Source organism: Ornithorhynchus anatinus, chromosome 3 (assembly GCF_004115215.2).
Source record: "Ornithorhynchus anatinus isolate Pmale09 chromosome 3, mOrnAna1.pri.v4, whole genome shotgun sequence".
Taxonomy (NCBI): Eukaryota; Metazoa; Chordata; class Mammalia; order Monotremata; family Ornithorhynchidae; genus Ornithorhynchus; species Ornithorhynchus anatinus.
The window spans coordinates 88,147,628-88,161,692 of record NC_041730.1 but is presented as its reverse complement, the minus strand read 5'-3'; the positions used below and the strand labels follow the sequence as shown (position 1 = coordinate 88,161,692).

At 46.1% G+C, this 14,065-nt stretch overlaps 1 protein-coding gene across 3 annotated transcripts in view; it reads left to right on the top strand.

Annotated features, from left to right (window-relative positions):
* Positions 1 to 14,065, top strand: part of HK1 (hexokinase 1) — a 123,780-nt gene that overhangs the window by 79,108 nt on the left and 30,607 nt on the right. For all 3 annotated transcript variants that reach the window (XM_029060221.2, XM_029060222.2, XM_039911522.1), the window contains 2 exons: positions 6,332 to 6,487; positions 10,823 to 11,056. In XM_029060221.2, the coding sequence (XP_028916054.1) occupies positions 6,332 to 6,487; positions 10,823 to 11,056 (390 nt within the window). The remainder of the gene's footprint in view (positions 1 to 6,331; positions 6,488 to 10,822; positions 11,057 to 14,065) is intronic.

Sequence of the window (14,065 nt, the reverse complement as noted above, 5' to 3'; positions counted from 1 at the left end):
AAGCAAGGGAGATACTGTCCAGACCACAGTGATTACAAAATAAATGGCTTTAATGAAATAGAAGTGCACAGTTAAACAATTTCTTTTGAACTGTCATGCTCTTGGGTCACCTCTGAACAATAATTAATAATAATGTTATTTGTTAAGCACTTACTATGTGCCAGGCACTGTACTAAGACCTGGGGTGGATTCAAGCAAATTGGGTTAGACACAGTCCCTGTCCCACCTGGAGCTCATAGTCTCAATCCCCATTTTACAGATGAGGTAACTGAGGCACAGAGAAGTGAAGTGACTTGCCCAAGGTCACACAGCAGGCAAGTGGAGGAATCTGGATTAGAACCCATGACCTTCTGACTCCCAGGTCCCTGCTCTATCCACTGAGCCCTTTCGCTAGCCCTACAAAAACTCCCACCCAGTGGGTTAGCTGGCTCATTTAAACTATTTTGGGCTTTCTCTGTTCCTCTGTATTTTCTGATCAGAAACAGACTGTCACAAATTATGGTAATAGGAATATAGAGTCATTTTTAACATATTGGGGCAAGGCTTGTTGGTCTTTAGTCATATTTTTTGAGTGCTTCCTGTGTGTAGAGTACCGTATTTAGCGATTGGGAGAGTACAATACAAAAATAATCCACCAATCAATGATATTGATTGAACACTGACTGTGTTCAGAGCACTGTACTGAACACTTGGGAGAGTACAGTACAACAGAACTAGCAGACACGTTCCCTGTCCATAAGGAGCCTACAGTCTAGAGGACAGAAGAGATGGGACTGTTGGAAAATCAAGCAGGTTCCAGCATCCCATTTGTGGGCTTACAGAAATTTACCTAACTTCTTCAAGACAGAATTCACTTCAAGGCCTTTAATTTACTGAGAAAGGAGTCCTTTCTCGTCCTCGACTACGCGGGTCATTGGCATGAGCCTCTCTAGGAACTGAGAGAAGATAGTGCTGTATTGCTTTAGTGTTGACTCTGTGTTGACTACGGACCCCTGTAGACACTCCCACCAAATCGGTTGACTGTTTCATTTGTACTGTTTTTTATTTTCAACCTTTGGAGTTGAGTTTCCTGTATTTGGCTATGGAAATTTAGGCCCCCAGAGAGGCAGCTTGGCCCATTTGCAAGTGCCTGGCACTTGGAGTGGTGCTACCTGAGTACTGGGCTTCTCATCCTCCAGTATAAGTTGCTGAGAGATGCCTTCAAGAACAGAAGGGATAGTTGTTAGCTGTTCTCCTCCACCAGAGACAGAGCCAAAGATTTGGGCATGATTAGCAACCTGAGGGATTTAGGTTAGACGTTTTTAATAGCGAGGGTTGCCAGACACTGGAAAAAATGCTACTAAAAGAGGTAGAAGCTAATCATGTTGGACACAGTCTCTGTCCCACATGGGGCTCACAGTCAAAATCCCCATTTTACAGATGAGGTAACGGAGGCCCAGAGAAATGAAATGATTTGCCCAAGGTCACACAGCAGAAAAATGGCAGAACCGGATTTAGAACCCTGGTCCCTCTGACTCCCAGGTCCATGCTCTATCCACTAGGCCATGCTGCTTCCCTGTTCTGTTGTATCAGACAGGGGTGTGTGATAGAGACTATGGGACCTACTTGGCTCCCCGAATCTTCCCCAGGACTAAAGGTGTGAGATTTTGGAGACACTGATGATGATGATGATGATAATAGTGTCTATTAAGCTTTTACTACGTGCCAGACACCCTACTAAGCGCTGGGGTAGATACAAGTTAGGCTGGACACAGTTCCCCTGTCCCACGGCCTAAGTAGGCGGGAATATAGGTTTCTAATTCCCGTTTTACAGTTGAGGAAACTGAGGCACAGAGGAAGTGAAATGACTTGTCCAAGGTCACACAGCAGGTTAGTGGTGGAGGTGTGATCAGAACCCAGTTCCTCTGCCTCCCAGGCCTGTGCTTTTTCTCCTAGGCCACATTGCTTCCCCCAATTGTATGGTTAAGTGATGCATACGAAAATAAAAGGTAATAAAAGGACATCAATATCTCCTCCCCTCTCCTCCCATCCCCAACTGACTCCTAGCACTCCTGTGCTTCCTGTACACTTAGTTATATTTTCACAACTCCCCTTAGCATTCCTGTACAGTAATAATAATAATAATGTATTTTTAAGCGCTCACTATGTGCCAAGCACTGTTCTAAGCACTGGGGGGAGATACAGGGTAATTAGGTTGTCCCACGTGGGGCTCACACTTTTAATCCCCATTTTAAAGATGAGGTAACTGAGGCACAGAGAAGTGAATTCATTCATTCAATAGTATTTATTGAGCGCTTACTATGTGCAGAGCACTGTACTAAGCGCTTGGAATGAACAAATCGGCAACAGATAGAGACAGTCCCTGCCCTTTGACGGGCTTACAGTCTAATCGGGGGAGACGGACAGACAAGAACAATGGCAATAAAAGAACAATGGCAATAAAGTGAAATGAAGTGAAGTGAAGAAGTGAAGTGACTTGTCCAAGGTCACACAGCAGACATGTGGCAGAGTGGGATTAGAACCCATGCCCTCTGACTCCCAAGCCAGGGCTCTTTCCACTAAGCCACGCTGATTCTCTAATCTAACATACCCTATTACATTACGCTAACTCATATACACAGCCACTTTTCTTTCTTCTTATAATAATAATAATGATAATATTTGTGGTATTTGTTAAGCACTTACTATGTGCCAAGCACTGTACTAAACGCTGGGGTAGATACAAGCAAATCATTTTGGACAGAGTCCCTGTCCCATATGGGGCTCAGCCTCAATCCCCATTTTACAGATGAGGGAACCGAGGCACGGAGAAGTGAAGTGTCTTGTGCAGGGCCACACAGCAGCCTGGCTCAATGGAAGGAGCACAGGCTTGGGAGTCAGAGGACATGGGTTCTAATCCTGTCTCCGCCACTCGTCTGCTGGGTGACCTTGGGCATGCCACTTAACTTCTCCATGCCTCAGTTACCTCCTCTGTAAAATGGGGATTAAAAGTGTGAGCCCCACATGGGCCAACCTAATTACCTTGTATCTACCCCAGCGCTTAGAACAGATTTTGACACATAATAAGCACTTAACAAATGCCATTATTATTAAGTAGTGGAGCTGGGATTAGAACCCATGACCTTCTGACGCCCAGGCCTATGCTATATCCACTATGCAGTGCTGGTTATCTGCAAATTATCTTAGTATCCATCTCCTCTGCTACACTGTAAGCTCCTTGAGGACAGGGATCATGTCTACCATGTCATTTGTACTTTCACAAGTACTTGGTATTGTGCTCTGCACACCGTAGGTGCTCAGTTAATGCTTTGATTGACCAATATTAAAAATAAATAAATAGTGTCAGCTCTTCATCATGTAGTACATTGTTGGAGCTCAAAATATATCTTCCTATTAAATAGTTATTGCAGTAGTTAGTAGTGATTTTATTTCTCCTATTAATCTGGTTTCTACATATTAAAACAATTTGGCCATTAGCCGGGTTAATCATGGTTGAGAGAAAAAATATTTTGGTACTGTTACTAGTGCCTAAAAATTTCACTTTTTGAATTGAGGCCAGCAAATGATGAATCCCTAACTAGTTTATAATGAATTGCACCAGTCACTGAAATGATAGACTTAAAAAAACCCAAACATTCTAACTCCAAATTTGTTCCAGATCCTCTGTCAGGCTCACAAACCTTTTTGTCTTCTCTCCATTAATCCTTGGACTAATTCTGCTTAGGGGGACTGCACTATAGCACTATCATTAGGCTCCACATTTAATTAAATTTCTAAATATTAGATTGTGAGATCTATTGGCCAAAGTTTATTGCTCTATAATCAGAGCTCTGTCCCAGTACAATCTATAATGGTTGGTTTCTATCAATCAGTGGTATTTATTGAGTTTTTACTGTGGGCTGTACTAAGCGTTCGGCAAAGTGCAGCACAACAGTCGATAGACACGTTCCCTGTCCACAAAGAGTTTAGAGTGGGGAAGCAGCGTGGCTCAGTGGAAAGAACCTGGGCTTCGGAGTCAGGGGTCATGGGTTCGACTCCCAGCTCTGCCACTTGTCAGCCGTGTGACTGTGGGCAAGTCACTTAACTTCTCTGGGCCTCAGTTACCTCATCTGTAAAATGGGGATTAACTGTCAGCCTCATGTGGGACAACCTGATTACCCTGTATCTACCCCAGTGCTTAGAACGGTGCTCTGCACATAGTAAGCGCTTAACAAATACCAACATTATTATTATTAGAGGGAGTGACAGACATTAAAATAAATAAATTATGGACATGGGGGTTGAGGGTGTGGTGAATATCAAGTGCTTAAAAGGTAGAGATTCATTCATTCATTCAATAGTATTTATTGAGCCCTTACTATGTGCAGAGCACTGTACTAAGCGCTTGGATGTACAAATCGGTAACAGAGACAGTCCCTGCCCTTTGACGGGCTTACAGTCTAATCGGGGGAGACGGACAGACGAGAACAATAGTAATAAATAGAATCAAGGGGATGAACATCTCATTAAAACAATGGCAAATAAATAGAATCAAGATTTCAACTAGTTGAATCAAGATTCAAGTGCATAGATGACACAGAAGGGAGAGAGGGCTTAATTGGGGAAGGCCTTTTATAGGAAATGTGATTTTAATAAGATTTTGAAGGTGGAGAGAGGGCTGGTTTGCCAAATATGGACAGGGAGGGAGGGAGTGGGCAAGGGTCGGCGGTGAGATAGGTGAGAAAGAGGTCCAGTGAGTAGGTTGGCGTTAGAGGAGCAAAGTCGTATCCTAGTAAGAAATCGGGGAGGTAAAGTAGGAGGGGGTGAGCTGATTGAGTGCTTTAAAGCTGATGGTAAGGAATCTCTGTTTGTTGCTGAGGTGGATGGGCAACCGCTGGTGGTTCTTGAGGAGAAGGGCGTTCTCGAGACGCGGCTTGGCCTAGTTGAAAGAGCACTGGTCTGCGAGTCAGAGGACCTGGGTTCTAATTCTGCCCCCACCGCATGTCAGCTGTGTGACCTTTGGCAAGCCACTTTACTACTCTGTGTCTGTTACCTCATCTGTAAAATGGGGATTAAGATTGTGACTCCCACATGGGACCGTATTTAACCTGATCAGCGGGTATCGACCCCAGTGCTTAGAACAGTGCCTGCCGCATAGTAAGTGCCTAACAAATGCCATAAAAAGTAAATTAAATTTTTTTTAAAAGTGGGGCGTTGTGGACTGAATTTTTTTTAAGAAAAATAATATGGGTGAAATATGGACTGGAGTGGGGAGAGACAGAAGACAGGGAAGTCCATGAAGAGACTGATGCAGTAGTCAAGGCCAGATAGGATAAGTGCTTGGATGAGCGTAGGAACAGTTTGGATGGAGAAGAAAGGATAGAATTTAGCCATATAATGAAGATAGAACTGAGAGGGTTTGGTGACAGATTAAATATGTAGATTGAATGAGAGAGATGAGTCGAGGATAACGCCAAGGTTACGGGTTTGCGAGATGGGGAGAAAAGGGCCGTGGTCTTCAGTGATGGGGAAGACAGGATTCGGGCAGGAAGACCAGGAGTTCTGTTGTGGACATCCAGGTTGAGATGTTGCGAAGGGCAGGAGGCGATGGCGAGACCGCAGAGAAGGCGAGAGCTCAGGGCTGGAGAGGGAGATTTGGGAATTATCGACCTTGCGTTGATAGGGGTAGTGGATTCATACCCAAACACGGCGGTAATCTATTTACCTTCTTACAATTGGGGAGTAAGTGTCGGTTTATAATCTTTATTGTGATCATTTGCCTTAAAGTATAATTTACATGGTCGTCAAGCGAGTTTTAATTGGTAAATTACATATCTGCAACAATATTCAGGGTCAGTAACCCTCTCGTGAATTACCCAAACAAAGTTTGTTTCCTTCAGTTTTCTTGTAAGCTTTCCTTCAGCCAAAAAATAAACATTTTTATGTAAATAATTTCCTTAAATACTCTGTCGGTCTTTCTGTTTACAGGGCAGAGTGGTGATGTGAATTTGTCAGTTTGCTCCTGGACCATCCACTGTATTCTTTAGTTTATAGTATATCAAACTATGATAAACTCAGTGATTAATTTGTGGTTTCATCGCAGATAGTTAAAGCAGTTGCTGCATTTTGCAATCTGAGAATAATATATGATATATTCGCTCATTACTACCCCACTTTACCATCTTTTCGTGGTAAATTTGATCAATTTTATCTTTCAGGTGTTGCAGTCGATGCTCGCTCATGGTGGTCTCTAAGCCTGTGTCCAACAGGTTTCCCCAGCAGCGGTACCGTTTGGGTTGGGTTTTTTTTTTCTCTCTGCAGCCGTGACCACTGATGTTTTATCTCCTTGCAGGTTTGAGAAGATGGTCAGCGGCATGTACATGGGAGAACTGGTCAGGTTGATTCTCGTGAAGATGGCAAAGGAGGGGCTCCTCTTTGAGGGGAGAATAACTCCGGAGCTGTTAACCAAAGGGAAATTTGAGACAAAGCACGTATCTGCCATAGAAAAGTAAGTCAATTCTTGGCTTTCTTCTGAACTCTTTATTTAGTTGCGGTCTTTCTCCCAAGATGGTGTCTTCTTTCGGACCATTGTGGGATCCTGCAAGTGTCAGGGACGTTCAGTCCTTTGTCTTGGACCCCGACCATTTTTCCTGGAATAGTTCTGCTTTCTGCTGGGCCATTTCACGGGAGTCCTGAAAGCAGGAGCCACTTGGCTAGCTGCCACCTGGTTGTAATTGCATTTTTAATTTTATCCCCGAACTCCGCTGCCCAAGGGGCCAGTATCGAACGACCAACCGGAAGTCCTCTAGACTGTCAGCTTGTGGGCAGAGAATGTGTCTGTTTACTGTTGTATTGTACTCTCCTAAACGCTTAGTATAGTGCACACAACAAGCCCTCAATAAATAGGATTGAATGAACTCAAATAGCCAGGTGACTGGCACCATTCATTTGTTCAACAGTTTTTATTTTTCCAAAGGGCTTTCCCGGTCATTATTTTGTCCTCACAACAGACCTTTTAGAGAGACAAATATTGTAATCACCATTTTGTAGATGAGGAAAGCGAAGCACAGTGAAGTTACCCCGATTCACTCAACCGGCCAATGGCAAAATCGAGTCTCGAACCCGGGCCGTCTGACCCCTTGACCCATGCTCTTTCCACTAGACATTCCTGCCTCTGTGTAGGAAATGGCTGAAATGGAAACGCTGGGGGCATGGTAGGAGTGGAGACGGGGTACCAAGGTTATAAAGTGGACCTGGCACTGAATGGGCACAGTGGTGACAGAATTGTGCCTTTCTGCTGCTGCTCAATGAAGGGACAGAAAAGCAAGGAGATTTATTCATTCATTCAATAGTATTTATTGAGCACATACTATGTGCAGAGCACTGTACTGAGCGCTTGGAATGTCCAATTCGGCAACCGATAGAGACCATGCCTGCCCAGTGACGGGCTCGCAGTCTAATCGGGGGAGACAGAAGGCAGAGCAAAGCAGAACGAAACGAAAACAAGACAACATCGTCACGATAAATAGAATCAAGGGGATGTACACCTCATTAACAAAATAAATAGGGTAATAAATAATATATACAAATGAGCACAGTGCGGAGGGGGAGGGGGGAGGGGAGGAGCAGAGGGGGGAGGGAGAGCAGAGGGAAAAGGGGCGATCTCAGTCTGGGAAGGCCTCTTGGAGGAGGTGAGTCCTCAGTAGGGAGATTGATGGAACTTGAACTCTTAAATGATCTCTTCTCTCCGTCCCCATCATGGTCCCTGTCCTGACTTGACACTCGGGGCACCTTTTCATACAGTGGTGGATCTGGGAAATTCCACTACACGAGTAGAAACTCATCCGACCTGGATTCGCGGGAATTTATCTTGGAATTCAAAGCGAGTTCAGTGCATGAGTACGGCCCAGGGAAAGGGATGAGAGTCGGGATGTGTGCGTGCTGATGAGATGACTGACCAGCTGTCTGGAGTCCTGGGTTGTAGTTTTACCTCTGCCAGTAGTCTGCTGTAAACTGGGGCAAATCACTTATCCTCCATGTGCCTGTCTCCTCATCTGTGCCTCAACGGGGCAGTTGGGAGGACAAATGAGATAATTTGGGGGAAAAGGCCTTGGAAAGTTAAAAGCGCTTGGTAAATTCCAGATATCCTCTGAAAAGTCAGTGAGAAGCCGTAAAATTATTCTAGTCGAGTGCCTCGATTCCTCCTTCTTGTGAAATGGTGAAGTGAGTTGGAAATCAAGTGAATGATTCGGGAATTCTAGCAATGTGTTTTCCAAATGGTTTATATTTATGTTAACCAACGGATTCTGCCGTCTTCAATTCTGGAGATACCCTAAGGTCCTTTAATAACAACCAGATAGGGAGTGAACCAGGCAGAGTCAGTACTTTCCCTATAACTAGGGAGCATCATCTTTTTGCCACAGGGCTGGTTTCATTCCTCCTTCCCCAGGAGAATAATAATAATAATAATAATTATAGTACTTGCATGGCTCAGTGGAAAGAGCCCGGGCTTGGGAGTCAGGGGTCACGGGTTCGAATTCCGGCTCCGCCACTTGGCAGCCGTGTGACGGTGGGCAAGTCACTTCACTTCTCTGTGCCTCAGTTACCTCATCTGCAAAATGAGGATTAACCGTGAACCTCACGTGGGACAACCTGATTACCCTGTGTCTCCCCCAGCACTTAGAATAGTGCTGTGCACATAGTAAGCGCTTAACAAATGCCAACATTATTACTATGTGCCAAGCACTGGCTAAGCACTGGGACAAGTTAGTCAGGTTGGACACATATCCTGTCTCACATGGGGCTAACACTCTTAATCCCGTCTTCACAGATGAGATAATTGAGGCCCAGAGAAGTGAAGTGACTTGCTCAAAGTCACGCAGCAGACAAGTAGCTGAGCTGGGATTAGAACCCAGGTCCTTCTGACTCCCAGGCCTGGGCTCTCTACGCTAGGTCGCATGTCCAGTTTATCCTGGACAGTATGCTTTTTGCTAGTGATAAAACCAGAGACATCCATCCGTGTTCCAGCCTTTTTTTCAGAAGAGGCGTGGCCAGATTAGTCATGGAAACAGACGGAGATTAAACAAACTTGTGGTTTTGAGGGCGCCACTGGATTTAGACATTAATGTACAGTATGACTTTCGCCCAAACAGTGTGTTAGATTGTTCTCGTCTTACTTTCGTCCGTAGCTAAGATCATGGAACAAGTACAGTTCAGTTCTTTTCTAGCTCAGGTAATCATTTTAAGGAGAACAATGGTGAAGAATTAGGGGACATTCATCCCACAGTGCAGTGTGGTGTTAGAAGCAATCAGTGTTATTTGTTGAGTGCTTACTATGTGCAGAGTATTAATAATAATAATAATAATAATAATGATGGCATTTGTTAAGCGCTTATTATGTGCAGAGCACTGCTCTAAGTGCTGGGGTAGATGCAGGGTAATCAGGTTGTCCCACGTGAGGCTCACAGTTAATCCCCATTTTACGGATGAGGTAACTGAGGCACAGAAAAGTGAAGTGACTTGCCCACAGTCACACAGCTGCCAAGTGGCAGAGCTGGGATTCAAACCCATGACCCCTGACTCCCAAGCCCGGGCTCTTTCCACTGGGCCACGCTGCAAGCACAGTTCAACAGGGTCGGTAGACACAATTCCTGCCCCCAGTGAACTTACAGCCAGAGGACACAGTTTCGTAACTGCATGGCACCATTCGAAGCACGTGTACGAGTGTATATTTTCCGTAATGAGGGATTCTCCAGGAACCTAGCTCCATGTCGTACTCTCCAATTGCTTAGTACAGTGTCGGAGTCACAGTGAGCGCTCAGCAAATATCACTGATTAATTGATACAGCCAAATGGACCGAATTGCCTTTAAATAATCTACTTCCAGGTGGCAAAAGTTCTGGTCGTATTAATTCATTTTTCATCCCCAATGTGATAGAGCTAAAAGATTGAATGATTTGCTCCCCGTCCTTTATCTCTAGTGAGTCGATAGCAATCAGTTAATCAGTGGTATTTATTGGGCACTTGCTGTGTGCAGAGCACAGTACTAAGTAAGCCCTTGGGACAACAATATAACCTACGCATTCCCCGCCCACAACGGGTTTATAGTCTAGAGGGGCGGAACCAGAAATAGGATTTCAAGTGTTTATCCTGTCCTGTGTCCCAGACAGCTGACGGTGTACCCTTCTTCCTGTTAAGATAGCTGTCTTCCCCTCTAGACTGTAAACTCATTGTGGGCAGGGAATGTGCCTGTTTGGTTGTTCATTCAATAGTATTTATTGAGCGCTTACTATGTGCAGAGCACTGTGTTCATCGTTTGGATTGGATTATACTCTAAGTACGGTGAGCAAGCAGTAAGCGTTCAATAAATATAATAATGCTGGTATCTGTTAAGCGCTTACTATGTGCGGAGCACTGCTCTAAGCGCTGGGGTAGATACAGGGTAATCGGGTTGTCCCACGTGAGGTTCACGGTTAATCCCCATTTTACAGATGAGGTAAGTGAGGCACAGAGAAGTGAAGTGACTTGCCCACAGTCACACAGCTGACAAGTGGCAGAGCCAGGAGTCGAACCCATGACCTCTGACTCCGAAGCCCAAGCTCTTTCCACCGAGCCACGCTGCTTCCCCTGCTTCACGCTGCTTCAAATATGATTGACTGATTGACCCTTTCTGTCTGTCATCTTAGAGATCCTGCAGAGACATTTTCTTTCCACTCGCCTCAGGCTCTCGGAGCCCCGATCCTCTGACCGGGCACCTGTCCGCGGCCCCGATCAAGTTCCAGCGAGATGCGAGTGAAGGTTTTCGTCCCAATAAACACTAAACTTGGCTGTCTTAATTTGGCAGGAGCAAAGAAGGACTCAATAAAGCCAAAGAGATTCTCACCCGGCTGGGGGTGGAACCATCCCATGAAGACTGCATCGCCGTCCAGCACGTGTGCGCCATCGTTTCGTTCCGGTCGGCCAATCTGGTAGCCACCACGCTGGGGGCCATCCTCACCCGCCTGCGGGATAACAAGGGCGTCGCGAGGCTCCGGACCACAGTCGGTGTAGACGGCTCCCTTTACAAGATGCACCCGCAGTGAGTCTCCCGTCTCTATAATTAACCCGAAGCACCTGCTGGAGCCAATCCTCCCGAAAGGTCAGACGGGTGGCAAGTCCCGCGCCCGGGCAGACGAGACCCAATCTTGTACCGGGCAGAGAGAAGGTCAGACGGCACTTTACGTGCTAACTGCCCCCGACGTGGGTCCCGTGACTCCGCGGTTGAACTCCAGGACAGCTAAATGAGGACCTCCAAATGAGAACTTTAGTTTTGATATCTCTTTTAAGTTTATACAGCATCCACGCAAACGTTACGTAATAACAAAGGAGCTGTAATCGGAGATATTCATTCGTTCATTCAGTCGTATTTATCGAGCGCTTACTGTGTGCAGAGCACTGGACTGAGCACTTGGAATGTAGAATTCGGCAACAGATAGAGACAATCCCTGCCCGATGTCGGGGGTGGGGGTCACAGATGCTTAGAGAAGGAGCGTGGCTCAGTGGAAAGAGCACGGGCTTTGGAGTCAGAGATCATGCGTTCGAATCCCAGTTCTGCCACTTAGCTGTGTGACTTTGGGCAAATCACTTAACTTCTCTTTGCCTCAGTTACCCCATCTGGAAAATGGGGATTAAGACTGGGAACCCCACGTGGGACAACCTGATTCCCTTGTGTCTACCCCAGCGCTTAGAACAGTGCTCTGCACTTAACAAATACCAACATCATTACTATTATTATATCATCCCGCCTCGACTCCCCTAGGACTCTGACCACTCCACTGTTTAGAAATTCTCAACCTATCTCTTCAGATGAAAGTCTCGTATTTGAGCTCCTCCTGACTTTTCTTTAGCAAGTGATGAGTCTCAATCCCAAATCCTTCTTCCGGGTCACATTTCATTTGCTTTCAATTCATGCTAAGCCTCATGGAGAGTTCCGTGTGGCCCTCTGAAGCAAGTAAGACATTTATTTCACTTTTTGGCAACCGACAGCATCCTTCTGTTACCGCCTCTGGGATCATCTCAAGTGATTCCAGCTGTGTAGGTGTCTTTTTTTATGATAGTCTCTAAGCACACACTATGTGCCAAGCACTGTAATGAGCGCTGGGTTAGATACAAGCTAAACAGGTTGGACAGAGTCTCTGTCCCACCTGGGGCTCACAGTCTTAATCCCCATTTTACAGATGAGGTAACCGAGGCACAGGGAAGTGAAGTGACTTATCTCAGGTCTCCCAGAAGTCAGGTGGCGCAGCTGGGATTAGAACCCAGGTCCTTCTGATTCCCAGGTCCGTGCTCTAGCCACTGGGCCACACCGCTGTCTCGCTTTTACACATCTGTCACGTAGTCCAAGAAGTTGGAATCTAGTCACCATTCACTTTCAGCTTGTGTGGTCCCACCCCAGGAGCAGTCAGGACCAGCTGAGGGTAACCCCTGAACCTGAGGGGTCCCGGAGATATTTCGGGGTTCAGTACATGAGTTTAGCAAAGGGGAAGGAATGAGAGTTGGAACTTTTGCGGGCTAGCAAGAATCGACCCATCTCACCCTAAAGGAATCTGAATCAGTGTCCCATAAATCATTCATTCATTCCGTAGTATTTATTGAGCGCTTACTATGTGCAGAGCACTGTACTAAGCGCTTGGAATGGACAAATCGGTAACAGATAGAGACGGTCCCTGCCCTTTGACGGGCTTACGGTCTAATCGGGGGAGACAGACAAGAACAGTAGCAATAAATAGAATTGAGGGGATGAACATCTCATTAAAACAATAGCAAAAAGATAGAATCAGGGTGATGTACGTCTCATTAACAAAATAGATAGGGTAATGAACAAAATGAATAGGGTAATGGGTTTCCAGACCACAGAGGGCTGGAACGTGATAAATTTGGGGTGAAATGAAACCTTTCCTTCCTTTCTCTAACTGGAATAAATAGCTAGCTGCATTCAGCTGGCTGAGCCGGGTGACCCTAACCCTGAAAAAGACTCTTCCTTGACTTTATTTAAAATGTGACGTGCACTTTCTATAAATCAACGGCGACTTTAGCTCTGGTGACTGCCCGAAGCTTTCCCCATATGATTAGCACTTATTTCTTGATTTACCGTGCTTGTAAACATGGCTTTATAGACAGCCCGTTTGCGAGAATAAGCTGAAATCACCTAGAGCATCACCTGGATAATAGTGATATAAGATTATTATTGTTATCCCGTGCTCTCTCCATGCTTCTCCATGACGTGACAGCTGGGCCGGGCTGATCCTCGCTGGTTTATTTGTGTCCGCAAAGGAGCAGTTTTGGACTAACAGGGCACGGCGGCGGGGCGGGGTCTGAACCATAGGTGCCAGGCAGCCAGTGGACCACCAAGAGCACCATCTGCTCCTGCAGCGAGCCCAGCTTGGCTCTCGGGTTGTGGGGGTTACAGAGACTGCTGCCGGGTGGAGAATCAATCGATCAATCGGTGGTATTTATTGAGTGCTTACTGTGTGCTGAGTACTGTACTAAATGCTTGGGGATGGGAGGAGAGCCAGCTTGCCCCCCCCTTGTTCCAGCTCTTATGGGTGACAGGCAGAGGCACCCCAACCAGCCTGGGGACCTAAGCCAGTGTGGCCTAGTGGCTAGAGCACGGGCCTGGGAGTCAGAAGGTCATGGGATCTAATCCTGGTTCTGCCACGTGTCTGCTGTGTGACCTTGGGCAAGTCACTTCGTCTGGGCCTCAGTTCCCTCATCTGTAAAATGGGAATTAAGGCTGTGAGCCCCGAGTGGGACAGGAACTGTGTCCAACCCAATTATCTTCTATCTACCCCAGCACTTAGAACAGTGTCTGGCATATAGTAAGCACTTAACAAATACCATAATTATTAATTATTACTATTATTTCCCAGCATCCTCCCTGCCCTGCAGGAGGAGCTGGAGAAGCTCTCACTCCTCCCCGGCGGAGGTTGGGCTTAGGAGTCAGAGGTTATGGGTTCTAATCCCGGCTCCGCCACCTATCAGCTGTGTGACTTTGGGCAAGTCACTTCACTTCTCAGTGCCTCAGTACCTCATCTGTAAAATGGGGATT